The sequence below is a fragment of the Panthera uncia genome, chromosome A2 (assembly GCF_023721935.1).
Source record: "Panthera uncia isolate 11264 chromosome A2, Puncia_PCG_1.0, whole genome shotgun sequence".
Classification (NCBI taxonomy): domain Eukaryota; kingdom Metazoa; phylum Chordata; class Mammalia; order Carnivora; family Felidae; genus Panthera; species Panthera uncia.
In genome coordinates, this window is record NC_064816.1 from 90,522,412 (window position 1) to 90,543,220 (window position 20,809).

At 36.3% G+C, this 20,809-nt stretch overlaps 1 protein-coding gene across 5 annotated transcripts in view; it reads left to right on the forward strand.

The window, feature by feature from the left end:
- The window catches only part of CDK14 (cyclin dependent kinase 14), a 626,953-nt gene that overhangs the window by 211,323 nt on the left and 394,821 nt on the right, over positions 1-20,809 (forward strand). For all 5 annotated transcript variants that reach the window (XM_049641422.1, XM_049641423.1, XM_049641421.1 and 2 more), the window contains one exon: positions 8,065-8,144. In XM_049641422.1, the coding sequence (XP_049497379.1) occupies positions 8,065-8,144 (80 nt within the window). The remainder of the gene's footprint in view (positions 1-8,064; positions 8,145-20,809) is intronic.

Genomic DNA, 20,809 nt, shown 5'->3' on the forward strand with positions numbered 1-20,809 from the left:
CTTCGGATTTATTTGTTGAAGAGACAGGTTCATTTTTGCTTTATTCTTTTCCCTTTATCCTATATTCTAAATTTTTCTGTTGTGTCCCAATGGTATCATTTAACTTGTTACATTATCTCCTTAAAATAAGTAGGTTAGATTGAGATTCGGTCACATTCAGGGGGGATCTGTTCCATGGCGGGAATGAGTGTTTCCATCAGGAGGTGTATGATATCTGGTAGCCTCTTTTTATGTTTTTAGCAACCATTAATAGTCCATTAAGTAAGTATGGTTAAGAATGGTGTTATTTAAGGGGATCCTGGGTGGCTCAGTCGGTTAAAAGTGTCTGATTCTTGATTTTGGTTCAGGTCATGATCTCACAGTTCATGGGTTCAAGCCCTGCATCAGGCTCTGCACTGACAGTGTGAAGCCTGCTTGGGTTTCTCTCTCTTCCTCTCTGCTTCTCCCCCCTGCTCTCTCAAAATAAATAAATAAACTTAAAAAAAAGAATTGTGTTAAATTCTATCATTCTTCATTTGTTATATGCAGTGCATCTATAAACAGAAACTTCCACATATCAACTACCTGATTAGATTGAAGGACACCGTATATGAAAAGGGAAGGCAAATGCTTGATATCTTTTCTTCAACAGTTTTGAAACTATGATATGGTTGTGTAGTGCCCTCCAAATAAGACTCCTATGGTTATTTTTTTTGTCTCATTATTAACTTACTTATTTAAACATATTTCATAACATTCAGTCACAGATAATAGTTGATTAAATTGTTCCATCTTCGATGGGTGAGACCTTCCTCCTTCTCTTTGACACTTAATGTCTGTCTCCTTGGTAAGACCTAAGTGCAGGGATCATGTCTGTGTTGTTCATCCTTTATCCTAAGCACAGAATCATTGTTGAGTTAGGGGCAGGATATTAAAACTTATTTAAGTTTTAATTAATTACATCAATTAATTAATTTTATGGAAGAACATTTAGTTTAGTTTTTGAGGATTCAGAACTTGAATCAGAGAGAGAAAGTTACAGGAAGCAAATTTTGGCTGAACATAAGAACTAAAAAATTTGGGGTGTTTTAGGGGAGGTGTGTTCCATCAAGTCTTTTGAGGAGCTGCTTTGTTCTAGGGAGTGAGGACAAGGAGAGACAGTCAGATCAGGGAAGATCTTTTTGCTTGGGAGCCTGAATGATCATTCAGGTCACTTCTGCTTGCAAGGTAATGATTCTCAAATCCTTTGTTGACAGATTTTATTTTTGGAAAGGTGCAGAGTTGGCTGGCTTAAAATTGTTGAAATGTAATTATTCTGTTTTCTCCCGTGAACAATATATGTCACTCTAAATTTGATTCAAAGTATCATGAGTTCGTATATTTGATGAAACATTGCTAATGATGAATTATGCTTTAGTAGCAATCATTCTTTTATAAAAGGTTATAATTATTGCTTGAACAGACCCTTTTCTTATTGCATTAAGTCCTCAGACGTTTTGCATCGTTGGTCTCATTCTAATAAATAGCCATTATACTATACTCTTTTTCATCTTTGAATTTTATTAGAAAAAGAAATTAATTTTATTTATTTATTTATTAAAAAATTTTAATGTTTATTTCTGAGACAGAGAGAGACAGAGCATGAGTGGGGCAGGGGCAGAGAGAGAATGGGAGACACAGAATCAGAAGCAGGCTCCAGGCTCTGAGCTGTCAGCACAGAGCCGACGTCGGGCTCAAACTCACAAACCATGAGATCATGACCTGAGCCAAAGTCAGTAGCTCAACTGACTGAGCCACCCAGGTGCCCCAAGAAAAAGAAATTAATTTAATAGAAATAGCATTAATCTTTCTCTTCTCTGTCTATTATTTTTATGAAGATTAGGATGAAGTGTAATTTCTGGCAACTTACCTTGAAATTCTAATTTATTTTTCCATAACAAAACATAGTAAATAGCACTTTTAGGATATTGCAGAATTGTAAAGATTTAATACTATTGAGATGATTTCTCATTTGCCCCTGAATAAAAATTGAATTTAGGTGGAGATAGCAAGAGAAGTATTTAGTTAAATTGTAAATTTTTGAAGTATAAATGTAGTACAATATAGTCAGCACTTTAATCAGTGTCTTAAGAGGGAATTAATAAAAGAAGCCCTATTAATAGTATCTTTAAAATGTTTTTAATGACTTTGCTGAAAATTTATAAATTCAGCCCAATATATTGTCCTTGATACACTCTAGCTTGCCACTGTCACTTCCTGAGTAGTATCCACATTGCCTTCTGTTGCTTCTAGATGAATACAGTAAGGAAGCAAACATTGTATCTGTCTGTACTTGGTATTATTTCCTCGCAGTTTCTCTTGAGACAAAGTCATAATAGAAGAGAGGCAGAATATATTAAATTTTCCAGAGTACATTAGATTTCTTTTATGTATATTGCCTTAATTTCCTTTGTATCATCTAGACATAATTTCTTAAGGTGCTAGCACATGGACACTCTTTTCAAAGATGACCTATGTTAAACAACAGCGGTGAGAGTGGACATCCCTGTCATGATCCTGATCTCAGGGAAAAAGCTCTCAGTTTTTCCGCATTGAGGATGATGTTAGCTGTGGGCTTTTCATAAATGGCTTTTATGATCTTTAAGTATGTTCCTTCTATCCCAACTTTCTCGAGGGTTTTTATTAAGAAAGGATGCTGAATTTTGTCAAAGGCCTTTTCTGCATCGATTGACAGGATCATATGGTTCTTATCTTTTCTTTTATTAACGTGATGTATCACATTGATTGATTTGCGAATGTTGAACCAGCCCTGCGTCGCTCCTCATCAGGGAAATACAAATCAAAACCACACTCAGATATCACCTCACGCCAGTCAGAGTGGCCAAAATGAACAAATCAGGAGACTATAGATGCTGGAGAGGATGTGGAGAAACGGGAACCCTCTTGCACTGTTGGTGGGAATGCAAACTGGTACAGCCACTCTGGAAAACAGTGTGGAGGTTCCTCAAAAAATTAAAAATAGACCTACCCTATGACCCAGCAATAGCACTGCTAGGAATTTACCCAAGGGATACAGGAGTACTGATGCATAGGGGCACTTGTACCCCAATGTTTGTAGCAGCACTCTCAACAATAGCCAAACTATGGAAAGAGCCTAAATGTCCATCAGCAGATGAATGGATAAAAAAATTGTGGTTTATATACACAATGGAGTACTACGTGGCAATGAGAAAGAATGAAATATGGCCCTTTGTAGCAACGTGGATGGAACTGGAGAGTGTGATGCTAAGTGAAATAAGCCATACAGAGAAAGACAGATACCACATGTTTTCACTCTCATGTGGATCCTGAGAAACTTAACAGAAATCCATGGGGGAGGGGAAGGAAAAAAAAAAAAAGAGGTTAGAGTGGGAGAGAGCCAAAGCATAAGAGACTGTTAAAAACTGAGAACAAACTGAGGGTTGATGGGGGGTGGGAGGGAGGGGAGGGTGGATGATGGGTATTGAGGAGGGCACCTTTTGGGATGAGCACTGGGTGTTGTATGGAAACCAATTTGACAATAAACTTCATATATTGAAAAAAAAAAAGATGACCTAGATAATACTTGTAATTTTGTTTTACTATACTAAATTATCCTATGAATATGAGGTAACTAATGGAATAGAAAACCTTAGGGCTTCCCTTCGAGAATTTTCGCTTGTAAGGTAGTTCTTTTTGTGCATCATCATTTCAACCTGGAAATTTTACCCTAAGTGGGGCATTTTCCTGTATAGGTTTCACCAATGTTAAATGAACAAATGAACAAATGCACGAAGAAATGAATAGGCTGTGCTCCTTCTTCAAAATTCTTAGGTCTTGTTTTATTCTCACAAGAGAATTTTGTTTTTTACAACCTTAGGGCATACAGAACTGTGGACAGTTTCTGAAGTCCATAGAGATTTGGATTTGTGGTTAGATACAGTTTGAAAGCTGGATCCACTTCAACATGGCTCTGTCAGGACACCCAGTATTCTCTGTCTCTGTGTGTGGATGGCTCTGTGCTTGGGAATTTCCCTGGCTTTTCCTCATCCTGCACTCGACGGTTCTTCCCATGTGACAGGCAGACTAAAGCAGTGAGTCACTCATCCTTGGGCCTGAAGTCAGCCTCACAACGAGGCTAAGCAGTTGTTGGAAATATTAGAGAATTGTAAGGAATCTCTGAAAGTAAAGTAGCTCCTTAAATAGCTCAGGATAACTAGATGAAACCTGGTAGTATCTCCAATAGAATGTAGTATTAGTAACACAATTTAAGGTATTTTTTTTTACCATGTTATTCACCTGAATTAACGCCTCCACTGCCAATCAAGCCTTGATTGCCTTCTATTCATTAGCTTTTGATTTAATTAATGAGACTTATTAAAGAGGAATCTTCAGTGTTTTCCTGTAAACAGCCTTAATTTTTTGATTCATTTAGAGTTGTAATTATTCTATAGAACTGAAATCAATGTTTGAAGAATATGTTTTGAATCTTTAATAAAATAGTTTAAACTACACAAGGTAGTTACTAGATACAAACGTGTTCTTTTCTACATTATTATTCGATGTTATTTTCATAGAATAACAAGTATCTTCTTTTGATATCTTTAAAAAATGACGTTTTGTTAGAGTTAGTAACTTGGAATTTCAAGTATTTTAGTCTATATGCTAAAGGTTAAAAAAATGCATCAAAGTTAAACATTAGAAAGTTAGTAATGTTATTTTTTTCCCCCAAAGGTGGAGCCAGTGACTTAATGTTTTTACTAGGCTTTAGAACTGAGGGATTCAGTAGTTGGTGAATGTCCAGACAGGTAGAGAAAAACTAATTAAGAACAGAGAAGTCACAGTGACGCTAAGGTTAAAGAGCAATTTGGTAATCAATGTGATTCCTAATGGGAGACCACTAAAGCAGCTGAAGAAAAGGGAGATACTTGGTGAGTAGTCCAGGCTCAGATTATTTAAGGGTAGTGGGGTTTTGAAACACGGCTGTTGGGTGCAAAGGGATTAACTACCAAAGCACTCTATAAACTAAAACTTTGGGGAAATGAAAACTTATCATATCCACATGCATCAAAATCAAAGAGACTACACATTTAATTTGAAAAAAAGAAAATAAATACTTAAACCAGACATGAAAGAAGATACTGAAAACTTTATTGAATTTTGGGATTTCTGAAACTTTTGAAAACAATAATTATTATACTTTATTCTTGAGTTACCTTTCAGGTATAAGAAAGGAATTATCAGTATATTGACATTAGTAATATTCATTCATTCAATAAAAGTTTTTGAGAGTGTACTCTGTACCAAGCAGTTTTAGACACTGGACACATAACAGTTAATGAAACAGAAAAATGTTACTTCATGCCTGGAGTTAATAGTCTACTATAAAATTTCAGGAAATTTTTAGTGTTATGTGATGTAATACATAAAACTCAGTGTTTTTAACTGTTATGATTATCATAAGAAATTAATGCATGGATTTTCAATTCATAGAGAATTATGCTTTAGAATCTGAATTCCATCAACCTGGATCTTGTATTTTTATGCAGTTATTATAGTAATAGGTTCAAAATCTTTTTCACCACAAAAATAATGCACATTATTCTATGAAATTATTTAAAGGTGTTCTGTCTCTAGTTGCGTTTAAAGAATAAGTATTGGTTCAGTTGAAGGTTTATCTCCTTTCAGTGTATTATAGGGAAATGAATTATCGTTTCATGATCTGAGAGTGTTTTAAGTATATAACCTTTAAAAACATGAATTCCCTGTATTCTAGAATTCAGTTCATGGTGCATATAAGTTAACGATCTCAGGGGAAATAGAAAAGCTTTGTGGGAAGAAGGTTGTGTGTGTTTTTTTATGGGTGAGGGGAAAATATCTGTAAATGAGGGGAAAGTTCCAAGCAGTTCCCAGAATCAGTTACTGCCTCCCCTGGGGAGCCAGTGATGAGCTCAACTGGGCTGAGAAAAATCTGTGCAGATGTCAGCACTGACTGCATCCCAGCCTCCAGCCCCGCCAAAGCACCCCCCACCCTCCGCCCTTAGTCATAAAGGACAAAGTGAGAGCTCAAGGTCCAGTCTCCAGTTGAACTCCATGTGCGTAGCAATTTTTGGCCTGCACCTGGGTACCTGGAGCCCAGTCGGGATTGGAGAAATGAAGGTAATGTACAAAGAGAGAAGAGATGCAGAGCAGAAAAGCAGTTGGCCTGTCATCCTAGATGAAAGACGAGAGAAAATAAACACAACTCTTAACCTTGAGAAGATGGCACACTGTGGAACTTTATAATCAGATCTCCTTATCCCATGACTGTAGCCAATAATGTATTCCAATAATCAGTGCAACAAGGAATGCCGCTAAGGTGGCTGGGCTGTGATGATTCCTTGGACTTTTCAAGTTGTGTCTGTAGCAGTTTGTTTTTTTTTTTTTTTTTTTTTTTTAGCAAAAAAAGACCAATTGGATACAGTTCTTAAAAAGGAGACATTCACATTCCTTATTTTAGACTTAGGCACTGGATTCTCTGGACCACATGAGTTCTTGTTTGCTGGTTTCATAGGCTCTGAAGACTTTTTGTTGCAGTTTAAATTGCAATGAGAAACCATTTTTATCTATCAGATTGACAGAGTCAGTGGTTGGTAGCATAGTACAAGTGAAGGGGTAACAGGCGTGCCTATCATTTGCCATTGGAAGTGTCAGTTGATAGAGCCTCCACATAGGATAATTTCCCAATATTCATCAGAATTAGAATTTAGATATGCACCTACATTTTGATCTTGCAGTTCCACTTTTAGGAATTTATCTTACAGATATATTTTTACATGGGTGAAATTACATGTCCAAGAATATTTATTGCCATCATTGTTTTAGTAGCAAAAATTGGGAATATGCTAAATGACCATCTGTGGAAGACTGGGATAAATAAAGTGTACTATATTTATACAAAGGAGTACTCTGTGGTCTTTCAAAAGCGGGAGAAGATTTTCTCTATGAATTTATAAGGAAGTCCCCAAATTTATTAAAAACAACGTACACTATATTCTGTATGGCATTCTGCCGTGTGTGTGTGTGTGTGTGTCTGTGTGTATAAATGAACAACGGTAACTGGTGACCTCAGATGCTGGGAGCTGGATGACTGAAGGAGTATGTAGCAGGGAGATTTACCTTTCATCAAATGCCTTCTTGGATCTTTTACACTTTAAATGTGTGTTTGTTTTCCCTATTCTTATTAACCACGTATGCTGCTAGGTCTAATAAAGTAGAAAGTAGAGCATTCAACTAGAAGACCAGTATAGATAGTCATGGTTTTGTTAACAGAATTTACTAGATAAAAAAGTTATCTGCCTAGCGCACTCTTACTTTTAATTAGAGTCGCTACATATTTAGAATGCGTCTGGAAGAACCATCTGCTTTGAATAAGTCTTGTGTAATCTTATAATAGTAAAATATTCATAACTTTTATTTTGATGATATACTGTATGTATCACAAGACACAATCAGACCAAATATAATTTTAGGAGGCTCTAGTAAAAAATGAGAAAGGGAGGAATGGGTAATATGGAGAGAGAGAAAGAACAGGGAAAAGGGAAGAGGGAAATGAGGAGAGAAGGCTGAGTGTGGAGTTTCAGACCTTGGGATTGAATGACCTCAGTTTAAGACTGAAGATGAAGACATTTCAGCCTAGGAAACAAAGGAGCAATTGGAAAAACTACGGGAGAGAGTTATTTTGACTCCTTGATTTCTAATTAATCTGAGAATAATTGATCAAGTGTGATGATTTTGATAAGCACTGGTTTCATTCTGGAGGAAACATAAAGTGAATTACAGAAAACCGGTTAAATCTTGGACGAGGCAAGTGAATATTTTAAATGTGAATATTTAAAATGTGAATATTTATGATGATGATATAAAATTCCCAGCCTTACTGAAATTAACCTTGTTGTGGTGGAATAATTGAGTCATTGACATTTTCAGTGCAAAAATGCATAAAATATAAATTGTAAGGAAATTAGAGCCATAACAGGAACATATTTTCACGGATTCGCTTCTCATCTTTTCTTTTGTTTCTGCCAGAGTAAATGGGAAGTTGGTAGCCCTGAAGGTGATCAGGCTGCAAGAAGAAGAAGGTACACCTTTTACAGCTATCAGGGAAGGTAGGCATTTTCTCTTTATCTTTGCTTTTGTGTTTGCTCGATGCTTATGGCTGTTTAAATATTACTCGCTTCTGGATATGCTGAGTTTGTAAATTATATGGTTAGATATACATTGGAATGTATAAACTGAAATTTAAAAATCAGTACCTCCTGCAATCGTATCAAGTCATGTTCAATAAAATAAGACAATCCTCCCATATACTCAGATGAGGGGAAAAAACCTCCTGCTGTGTATTGATGGTGAGACTATAACTGAGGAATTTTATATGCCTGGTTTTGTTTGCAGGGTTTCTAAACTACACATTGATTAATCTAGCATTACTTTATACTCATGACTTTTATGAAAAGTGCTTACAAATGATGGGTTCATGCTATCTTATTAGTCATTTGTATTTTTTCTCTCTTGATTTCTTTGTTCCTGTCCTTTATTATATTTTCTATTGGTTTTTCTTATTGATTTATAGATACTCTTTACATATTAGCATCATATATCTTGTAATATTTTCTTTCATTCTGTCATTTTTCTAAAAATTCCATTTATTATATAATTTGTTGCATATATATTTTTAATTTTTATGAAATAAAATTGCTTTATATTTTGCTCCATTTGTACATAGTTTCTCTACTCTCAAGAGAATAAAATATATTTTTATTAGTGGGAACTTTTCAGTTCAGTTTCAGAACTTTTGGTATTAACAGCTTTACCCCCACTATGCTTTAAAAAAAATTTAATTCCAGCATACTTAACATTGTTTTATATTAGTTTCAGATGTACTATATAGTGATTCAACAATTCTATGCATTACTCAGTGCTCCTCATGATAAGCATATTCTTAATCCTCTTCCTTCACCTATTTCACCCATCCCCCCACTGATCTCCTCTCTGGTAGCCATCAGTTTGTTCTGTATAGTTAAGAGTCTGTTTTTTGGGTTGTTTTGTTTCTCTTTGTTCATTTTTTTCTTAAATTCCAAATATAAGTGAAATCATATGGTATTTGTCTTTCTCTGACTTATTTCACTTAGCATTATACTACACCTCCATTACATTTTGAAAAGTACAAATTATCTCAACAGAAGACTTCGTTTTATTTTTTGCATTGAAGGAACTGTACCTGGTCCACAAGATAACTATGAGTGACTTACTGCAATAAATAAATTTTTAAATTTATTGTAAATAATTTTTATTTTAAATAAAATAAATTTACCACAATAGTATTATTAAGGTAGTGATGAATTAAATGTAGTCTGTCACTGGTCTGATTTGTTTCTCACAACTCTCCTTATGATTTATGTTTATTTTTGAGAGGCCTCCTTTCTCTTTTTTCACTCTCTTACCTCTCATTCTGCTTTTCATACCACTTGCATTTGGTTTCCATCATTCCTACTTAACTGAAAATGTTCTTGTAAAGCTCATTAATGACCTTCTGTTGCAAAATCAAACAGACATTTCTCTGATTTTACCCAACATTTTAGCAGATTCTACATGATTAATACATTCTCTTCTGTGAAACCAGATTTTCCAAATAGGGAGCTTTCTCTCTTTCGCTTGTGCTAGCTCCTTCTCCAAATATTAGGGTGTTTTAGAACAGGAAAGTGGCCTTCTTTTCTCTAATAAACACTCTTTCTCCATATGGTTTTATTTGCTTCATGAGTTTAAATAGCAACTATAAGCTAATGTCTTATACATGCCTCTCTTTAGCTATGACCCTGTCTCTGTCTCTGTTTCCATCTGCCTACCTGACATTTATGCTTGAACCCAGTAATATATGAGAAGGATAATATATCACTACCACGTAAGTCTATTCCAGGAATGCAAAGCTGGTTCAACCTTTAGAAATCAATCATTGGATAACAGTCATCCCAAAGTTAACACATCCAAATGGAACTTCTGGACCTCCACCATAACTCAAGCCATTTTTCTCTCCATATTATTAATGGTACCACCCAGTGAGCCTCCTCCACAGATCTAGTCCAAGAATGAGTCCTCTAAGTTACTTCTTTAAAAGATACCTCAAATCTGTCTACTTTTTCTTTTTTTTAAGTTTGTTTATTTATTTTGAGAGAGAAAGACTAGGGGAGGGACAAAGAAAGGGAAAGACAGAATCCCAAGCAGGTTCCATGCTGTCAGCAAGGAGCCTGATCCAGTACTTGAACTCATGAACCATGAGATCATGACCTGAGCCAAGATCAAGAGTCAGACGCTTAACCACCTGAGCCACCTAGGCACCCCTACTTTCTCTTTTTTACTGCTACTCCCAGTCCTGAGTATCATCAGTTCTAGTTTGGACCTCTGCAGTAGCTTCTTAATTGTGCTCTACACTTACCCTCTTACCTTCCTACTATCTTTTCTCTACCCTGTAACCAGTATAATCTTTTCAAAAACTGAAATCCTATTAATGTTGTCACTCCTTATTTAAAAACCTCAGTTTTAAACACTGTATGACCCATTTTTTCCCTCAAGCTTGCCACAAGATTTCCTATGTCAGGGAACATGCTGTTCCCTGTGGTTGGAATGCTCTTCCCTGGCTCTTCTCATATGTCATGTGTCTTATGTAATGTCCTCTTTTCAGAGAAATTTCCTTTGGCCATCCTGTCTAAAATGGCAGTTGACCTTCATCTTCCCCTTCTTTACTCACCATGTCAGCATGTATTTATTTTCTTTATAGTTCTTATGGAATATGAAATTAATTATTTTCACTCCTTTCTGCTAGTATATAATATTCGTAAAATCAGGGACCCTGTCTGATTGCTCACTGCTGTATCCTCAACATCTAGCATGGTAATCTTTGTGTTTATTGTGTGACTTGAGGAAAATCATTAAACTAGAGTCTACAAATATGACTGAGTGTTAAACATAGTCTCTGCCCTCAAGGCATCTGCCTTCCAGTTGGGAGGCAGAGCATATAGATAATATATAAGTAGAGAAATAATATGTTGTGGGATATCAATGCCAAATCATTTTTGAAAGATTATAAGTCCTAAAGAAATTCCTCCATTAGTCAAGTGAGGTAAGGTGTCAGATGGGTCTTGAACTAGGCATAAGAGAGATAAACAGTGAAGAGTAGATTTAGAAGTTGCAATCCAGACAGGTATAGAAAGGGAACTGACACCAGAATGCTCAATGCCTTTGCCAAATGCAGTGAATAGAAGTAGTTAGGCCAAGAGTTCTCATTTGGGGGGTTGGAGTGGTTGTTGTCCCATAGGGGCTGTTTTTGTCATCACAGTAATTGGATAGTGCACCTGGCATTAGGAGCTGGGTATTCTACAATATATAGGCACGCTAATACAGAGATAGGCATAGTGCAGTCTGAGGCCCACTGCCAGTTTTTGTAAATAAAGTTTTATTTGAACACAGCATTCCCATTTATGTACTGTCTCCATCTACTTTCTTAGAGTCAAGTGGTTTGTAACAGTGTATAGTTCACAAAACCTAAAGCATATACTGTCTGGCTCTCTACAGAGTTTATCAGCCTCTGCTTTAATACAGTGAACTGTTGTCCCAAGTCTCATTTACCCTTTTAAATGTCCTACTGAGCATTCATGCAGGTGAAAACTTGTTTATATATGTCTAAGGCTATAACCCAACTATTTCACGTGTAAACACAAACTATGTTCTGCATACATTTAATATGTACCAAAATTGCAGGAATATAACTACAGTATAAATCAAAGGAAAATGCTACTTTGCTTTGTTTAAAACTATATTCAAATTTATTCACCATTTTGAAAAATTATGTAACTAATGACAGTACTGCTTATGTTATTTAAGTCACTAATACCACACTCTTGATCAGCCTGCATTTGTATTGTTTGTGTTCCCGCTGATTCTATATATAGATGTGAGCACCGTCCTTCATTATGTTTTATAATATAGTCATGCCTATTTATATATTTAAATACATTATTATAAATTAGTTTTTATTTCTCTTTTTGCATTCTAGTTACAAATAGGATATATCAATATGTATATTAGAAATTCTATGTATAAATATTAAAATCATGTGTGTGTGCAGGTCCTGGTATCTATGAATCTAATTTCCTAGTTGTAAAGGCATCTTTATAAAATATTTGTTGTATAAAGAGAGTGCTAGGTCTACCTGAGATGAGCAATGGTTCCAATCGACCTCTGGAGGGAGGCAAGGCGAAATACTATTTAACTATGGTAGACCTTGAGTGTTAGGGAGTAGTAAAGGGGCAAAGAGATGCTGGGCCAAGAAAGTAGCAGGAGCAAAATGAAACTCGCAGCCGTCATGCTCCCTAACAAATAGGGCACACACTAGAATTTACCAATCTGCACTTGCTGTTGGTGCCACCCTAGGTATCCCCAGATAAGCTTGGGGACTGGCCCTGGGAAGCTGTTTTATTATAGAATGCAAGAGACTCTGTAGCTAGGACCTTGTTTTGTGGATTAGAGAGCCTCTGAAGCCTTTTGAGCTGAGTGTATTAGGAAGATAAATCTGATATTAGGATATGGTATAGATTAGATGAGGAGGAGCCTGGACGCTGATAAATCAGCCATTCAAAGTTGTGCAGATTTGAAACTATGAGGATCTGGATTCATTAGAAAGTGGTGACAAAAAAAAATGATTTGTAGAGAAAGAAATGCCAGAGCAAGGTGAATTATAGGTTATAGATTATTTGAGAGGGAAACATAAATGGTTTTGAGTTTGAATGAGTAAAAAAAAAAGAAAAAGAGGTTCCAGAGAGAGAAATAGTGTTGCTTTTAACACTTTACAGTTTGAAAGGGCTGTTATCTAATGTAATCTTCACATTAGCCCATTGAAGCGTTTTTGGATAGGGTTTATACTCTTCATAGAATCTGTAATATAAATATGGAAGTGAGGCTTAGAGAGGTTAGATGACTTTGTCCAAGGAGTTGGATCTTGTCCCTAGACTTTCTCAGATTCCGAAATGGTGTCCTATTAACTCTGTTGGGTAGTGGATTTGGGTTTTAGACATTCTGAGTTCATGAGATGTCTATATGAAAATGTCTTCTTGGTGATGTGGGAGCATAGCTCATGAGAGTTCAACATAAACAGTATATATTTAACATGGTCCTTAGCACACTGAATAAGTATGAGATTTCTGTGGGAGAGGACTTTGAGTGAAAACAGTGAGTTAAGTTGGAAGGGAGTGTAGTGAGGTGGAAAGCCCCATTGAGAGTAAGGTCTGGAAGTCTGAGTTTCATTCTGGCTCTGTTTTTCATCACCTACCAGACAATATGGGACAAGTCACCTGTATTAGCTTTCTAGGACTCCTGTAACAAAGTGCCACAGGCTGAGTTGCTTAAACAACAAAAATTTATTATATCATAGTTCTGAGGGCTAGAAGTCTGAGGTCAAGGTGTCAGGCTCCTCTCTCAGAAAGCCATGAGGGAAGGATGTGTTTCAAGCCTTTCTCCTTGGCTTATAGATGGCCGTCTTCTCTCTGTGTGTTCACATCATCTTCCCTCTGTACCTGTGTTCAGTTTCTTTTTCTCATAAGGACACCAGTCATACTGGATTAGGGCCCACTCTAATTATCTCACTTTAACTTATAACATCTGAAAACCCCCTCTATTCAAGTACAGCCACATTCTGAGGTTCTGGGTTAGGACTTCAACATATGAATTTTGGGGACACAATTCCATCCGTAACACCACGCAATGGCTTTAGGCCTCAGTAACCCTGGTTGTGGAATACGGGAGTTGGTTTGTGCCATTTAGTAGGAACCATTTCCCTCTATGTTATGGTTTTGATTTCCCAAACTCAGAGTTTTGAATACCATGGAAATCAGGGAATGCCACAAGAATTGTCGAGGCCTGGAGGAACAGATCACAAAACGACATTGTGTTTTCCATTGAGTAAAATATTTTGCAGTTTCCTAATACAATCTGATTTCTTGATGATGTTTAATGGAGATGATCCTATAGTAAGAAAAAGTAAATGCTCAGTCAGTTTTGGTGATTTGCTCCCCTTTTACCTTCTCATTCCCACCTTTCATAGTCTTATTTTTCTTATTATTTCTGCTATGTGTGTGTGGAAGCAAAAAGTAGTACCATTGCTCCTTTTTTTTTTTTTTTTCTTGAGTAGGCTTCACACCCCATGCAGAGTCCAGTGCGGGGCTTGAACTCACCACCCTGAGATCAAGACCTGAGCTGAGATCAAGAGTCGGACACTTAACAGCGTGAGCCACCCAGGCGCCCCACCATTGCTCCCCTTTGCTATTAATAATTCATGCACAATAACTCCTCTGTGTATCTGGTGGCAGACCTTGAAAGATTTAGGATGATGGTGAGTGATGTCTGGGACATGTTCATGTTTACATCTTTACATTGATGAGTGTGTGGCATGGCTTGTTGAATTGAGATGAAGCACTTTAATTTGAGTTTGCCTCTTTTCTGCTGTTTTGGTCCATTTCCTCACTCACAAAATGTCAACAGCAGGGAGATTTCAAAGTAGGAAAGCAGTATGCCCAGAAAAGTAGTTTTCAAGTGGCTGCTTGCCACGTTTAAGCTTACCTGGGAATTTAGATTTTAACACATAATTTTCACCTAAAGTGGAAATACTTGTCAGCAACTCTAATCTTACCTGGATTTATGTCCAAAGGTGGACTTTGAATTTTATCTCAGAGCTAGAGGGCTTACTGGCTTAATTTGGGTTCAGGTGCTTTGAGACTCATTCTATTTTCAATGGCAGCTAAGAAAAATTAAGCAGCAGTGCAATGGCTGGTTTTTCTCTTTCTGATTTTTATATGATATCATTGTGGTTTTTGATGGTATTGATAGAGTCAGGAGATACTGGGATGGTTTGAAAGCAAGTAGATAAGTCTCTTAGGATATCCCATCTTTAAAAACAACTTCAGAATGTCTGTATTCTTACTCTGTGATATTATATTCTAGATGTTCAACAGTTTTGTTTTTTTTTTTTTTTGTCTTAGATTCGCCCAGAGAAAGAATGGAAGTAAGGGAACCAATTATCATCTTTTGTGAATTTTTGAATATCTAATAGTTTCCTTAACCAAGAACTATGTTAAAGAGAAATCTAGATATTCTAAAAGAACAAAAATTAAGATACTAACAGTATCAATGGACAATATTTAGTATGTGCTTATGTACTATACATATACAGCTAGGGCCTTGTCCCATTTAATCCCCACGAAACCCTCTAAGGTGTGCGTTTTCAGAAACCCTCTAAGGTGTGCATTTTCATTATTTCTAATTTTTAAGTTAATTTTTTAAAGTAATCTCTAGATCCAATATGGGGCTCGAACTCACAATCCCGAGATCAAGAGTTGCATGCTCTTCCGACTGAACCAGCCAGGCACCCCTCATTGTTTCCATTTTAAAGTGAGAGCCATGGAGACATTAAGTCACTTGCCCAAGGTCACAGCTAGTATGTGGTAAAACTAAAAGTTCAGCCTGGACAGTCGCACTTGAGTCCACTCTCAAACGTACACTCTAAAACAGAGATTTTAAGTAGAAAATTTGAATTCATGCTTCATTTTTGTTTCATGCAGAGGGTTGCCTTATTGCCATTAAATTAAGGTAAACAAAAGTCTTTTTGGGGGGATGTAGTGAAAAAGCTTTTTTATAAAAGCAAAAGCACATTATTCATTAACAATAGGGGAGCAGCCTCCATGTAGAACAGGGGAAGGTCAACAACAGGAGAGCAGAAATGGCTCCATGAGTGTAAGTTAAGGGAAAGTAGTATGTAAGCATGCAGAAGGAAAAGAACCCTGTGATGGTAAACTATATAGTATGGAACTCATCATTTGCATGTGTATATTTTTTAAAATACACATCTGAATATTCTCATATGTTTCACTCGGCTTTTCTCTCTATTCCTCTCTTTACCATTTTTCAGAAACTGAATCTTTTCTTTGGTTTATTCCTCAGTTGATTTCTTGCCTTGGAGGAAAAAAAATCCATTCTATTAGGGAAACATTGTAGTTTTCTAATAAAAATTAAGATACTCAAGAAGGCAAAGGTAGATAAAAAATCAAAGAGGGCATTAAGAAAGATAACCTCTTTCATTTGGAAACAAATTGCTAGGAAAACGAATAATTGATCCTTTAATTGCCAATCAATTATATAATTGTAATTTAAGTATATAGCCAAAATATTTTTAATAGTATAATGTATATGTATGATGTATATGGTATGTTAAATATATGGTATACATTTATTTAATAGTATGGTAAGTTTGGTAAGTCTTATAGTACAGCCAATTTGGTATCTAAGCTATTGATATTATTTTTAGAAATTTGTTAGTTATGAAAAAGAAAATAAGGCTGCTTTTAATTGAGCCATTAAAAATTTTGGTGTTTGACTACTATTTGATTTTCTTCATCACATCTGTCATATACCACAGCCTCTTTATTTATTTTTGTTGGGTTTTTTTAACCACACGATTTTTTTTTCTTGCAAGTGTCTGATATGATTGCTTGCAAAGACTGAACGTCAGGTTTAATATCTTTAGTTATGATTTAGTTGGTAATTAATCAATATGAGTTTTGCATTTTGCATTTCATGTTTGAGGTGTTGTATTACTTTCCTAGGGCTGCCTTAATAAATTGCCACAGACTTAGTGGCTTAAAAGAACAGAAATTTATTCTCCCAAAGTTCTGGAGGCTAGTGTCTCTTCCTAGCTTCCAGTGGCTTCCAGCAATTCTTGATATTCCTTGCCTTGCTGCTGCATCATTACAATTTCTGCCTCTGTCTTCATATGGTCTTCTTCCTTGTGTGTCTCCTCCTCTTTTTATAAGGACACCAGTTGTTGGATTTGGCGCCTGCCCCAGTGGAGTATCGCTTCATCTTAACTTAGCTAATTATGTCCTATTTGCAAATAGTGTCACATTTTGAGGTTCTCCTAGACATGTATTTTTGGGAGACACCCATTTCTTCCTTCTTCCTTGACTTGGAATCTCTCACTTGGCCTCCTAGAAACTGAACCAAGAAGGTGGGCACTGATGAGAAGAGGGGTTCCTGGAACATAATCTTAGACAGCAGCGCTGGGGAGGGGGAGACAGGGCAGCCATTTGTTCCCCTGTTTATATTTTATCAATGTCAGTGTTTTGAATTGTTCACCATCTTGTAATGATTACTGGATTAATAAGCGGATTATAACCACAATTCTTACTGAGTCTTTTCCTTATGCTATTGCAACATCTGACCTTACGCAGTGGGTGACAAATTAAATGAGGTCTCTTTCAAGGGTCTTAATCATTCTTAGGATTCAGCAATTCTGTGTTCAGCTTAGAAATTTCTGAATTCTGGTGTTTTATGGGCATTTATTAAAGGCACTAATTGTGTCAAAATGTTTGAGATATATTAATCCTGTATGAGCTAATTTGGAAGTTAAGTTAGATTTTAGAGATCACCTTGTCCAGGGATTTCTCAATTGCATGCTGGTAGTGTTCAGGCTACATGTTTGACTGTTAAGGTTGTTTTTAACCAATTGGATAAATGACCAGCAAGAATCCATTTCACCTTGTGGTTAAGAGCCTGGGCTCTGAAGCCCAACTGCCTGGATTCAAACTTGACCTCCATCCCTAAGTGTGATTTTGAACAAGCCTGCTAAACTTTCTGTGCCTCAATTTCCCCACCTGTAAAAATACTTCTAACCTCATAAGATTGTTGGGCTGTTCCGTTCATTAAATATAAACATGAGGCCACAAAATAGAAATAATCAAGGAAGCATGGATATTTCTTGGAAATAAAAAATACATTAACAAAGATTAAAAGTTCAGGGTATGATTTTTAAACTCAAACAAACCTTGCAAAAGATCAAGAGTTACTGTGTTTGGGCTCCAACTCTTCATCTCAGATCAGGTCTTGATCTCAGGGTCCTGAGTGCAAGCCCAGTGTTGGGCTCCCCACTGGGTGTGATGCTTATTTAAAACAAAAAAACAAACAAACAAAACAAAACAAAGCAAAACAATTTTTGTCTCATATCTCCTTGAAAGTAAGTGTATAGTACCTTTGAATTTTTTTTCTGTTACTGTCTGTTTTATTTTGTCTGTTTATCTGTTTTGTTCTGTTTTTTTAATATTCATTTTACTTTTTTAATGTTTATTTATTTATTAATTTTTTAAAGAGAGAGAGAGAGGGAGAGAGAGGTGGGGTGAGGGGCAGAGAGAGAATGAGACAGAATCCCAAGCAGGCTCCACACTGTCAGCAGAGAGCCCGACACTGGGCTTGAACTCATGACCTGAGTGATCATGACCTGAGTTGAAATCAAGAGTCTGTGCTTAACAACTGAGCCACCCAGGTGCCCCTATTTATTAGAGAGAGAGAGAGAGAGAGAGAGAGAGAGAGATAGTGCATGGGAGAGAGCACATGTTGCGGGGAGAAGGAGAGAAAGGGAGAATCCCAAGCTGGCTCTGCACTGCCAGCTCAGAGCCCAATGTGGGGCTTGAACTCAACCCTGAGATCATGACCTGAGCTGAAATCAAGAGTCTAATGCTTAACTGACTGAGCCACCCAGGTGCCCCTGTTTTGTTCTGTTTATTGTTGGAAGTATCTGTCAGCTGCTTGGAGATCTTGATCATCAGCTCATATTTAACAATGAGATACTAATATGCTGACTGGAAGCTCTGGGTTCTTGGGTAGGGAATGTTGGCTGGTGAGCTTCACTGTAGGGTGACTGAGGTGGGCTAGCCAGTTTTTCTTTTTTCTCACAGCCCCTCAGTTGTCACTATGTGGGAATCTTTTCTTGGAAAGAGGCTTAGGTTTCTATAGGAAAGGATTATTTAATGTCTTGTCCAGAGGATTTAAGTTTTCTGCCCACAATTTGGGGATTGGTAAGAGATAGAGGTTGTGGGGAGTCTGGCCTTTCCACATGCAGATCTTTACTGAATCTCCCTATTTCTAGGTCAGGTAATGCAACTAGTTTAGAGGGACTAAAAGATATTGAAGTGCTTAGGGAAAAAAATGATGAGGCTCTGTAGAAAGGCCTTGGCAGGAGATGGGTGTGTTTGGCAAGGACTCAAGAGGGATACCTGGTAGGGCTTGGCATTTGACTGGACATGGAGCTTGATGGAGATGAGGATATTCAGAATATTCCAGGATTTGGGCACTCATGAATAGTTATTAGATAGTGGAACTAATAATAAGAAAGACAGTACAGAGCAGGGGAGGTTACATAAAGGGAAAGATAATAAATTCAATCCTGACATGTTAAGTTTGAGATTTGGTCTTCATGTGGCAATTGTTTATATGAGGGTGCAGTTTAGATAACACATCGGTTGTAGCTAAATTGGGAGCCTTACCCAACACTTCCAAGTACATGATCTCATCACTCTTTCAACTTTGCAAAGAAGATTGATGTTATCTTTGTTTTAGTAATTAAGAAGCTGAGATCTAAAGAGATTTTTGTCCAAAGTCATACAAATAAGTGGCAAATTTGGAGTCCAGCTTGGATCTTCTACTCAGTTCCCGGGCCAGTGCCTGACACCTGATAGTCACTCAGTACATGTTCAGTGAGTGAGTGAATGAATAGGTGGGTGAATAAACTCCAAATCCTTTATTTATTTTTTTTTTTTCTGCTGTACTGCACCACTTTTGAGACAGAAACATCTATGATCAAAATTGTATGTGGATTCATTTCAGGCTGCTAAGCAGACAGGTGGAGTTGGGAAATCTCCATATAGCAAGTCGTTAAATGTCGAGTCTTGGTGAAGACTATGCCACTAGCTACATGATCATAAGTGAGTCACTTAATGTATTTAATCGGAAGTTTCTTCATCTTTGAAACTATATCAACTTACAGCTTCACGATTAAAGTAATAGTACCAGCATGAATCATTACCTGGATAAAGGATCCTTAATTGTATCATCAGTATTCTTCATACACATATGCTCTACTGTGCTGCACATTTATTGTGTTTAAAATATTTCTTTTAAACCCTCTAATAATAATCCTTTATGTCTGTCACTGAAAAAATTAACATGAATTGCTTCAGAGCAATTGACAATTGACAGACAAGTTTTTTTTTTTTTTTTAATGGAAGATAAAAATCCATGAGTCTAGACTTTGATTTTAAGTAAGCTTATGTAAATTGCCAAAATTGTTATTCTTTGTAAGTGTGGGTAATTTGATGGGTGTCTGCCAACTGATATCAACAAAAAATTTGCAAGCTGTTAGATCATATGACTTTAAAAACTATGAAAATCGTGTGTATGTTTTCTTTTGCATGTCTTTAATTTTAAAGGATAAAGTTTTTTAATGAAGTAACTTATTTTTTGTCTGCTTTACATCTCTAAAAATTTTATATTGCATTTTGTTCTATTTTATATGGAAATAGAGATTACAAATTATATTTGGAAATATAAATATTTTATTGTAAATATAAATTGAGCTATGATATATTTATATTTAAAATATTTTTTAGGATTATGTAACTAGTTCTAATCTGAAGGCATTTATAATTGGCTAAAATTCTCCATAGACTTTTTCAGTACCTACTATGCTCACCTTCTAAAAATACTGTCTCATTTAATTCTCACAACAATCCTGTGTTATATACAGATATTAATATCTCCATATTACAGAGGAGGTAATTGAGGCCTGAAGATAATAAATTGTTCTGTGTCACACAAATTACTAGTAAACAAGTTACGATTTTAACTGGGGTCTTTTAACTGAAATGTTTGTTTCAAGGATGGTACTTTCTTCCCTTCAGAA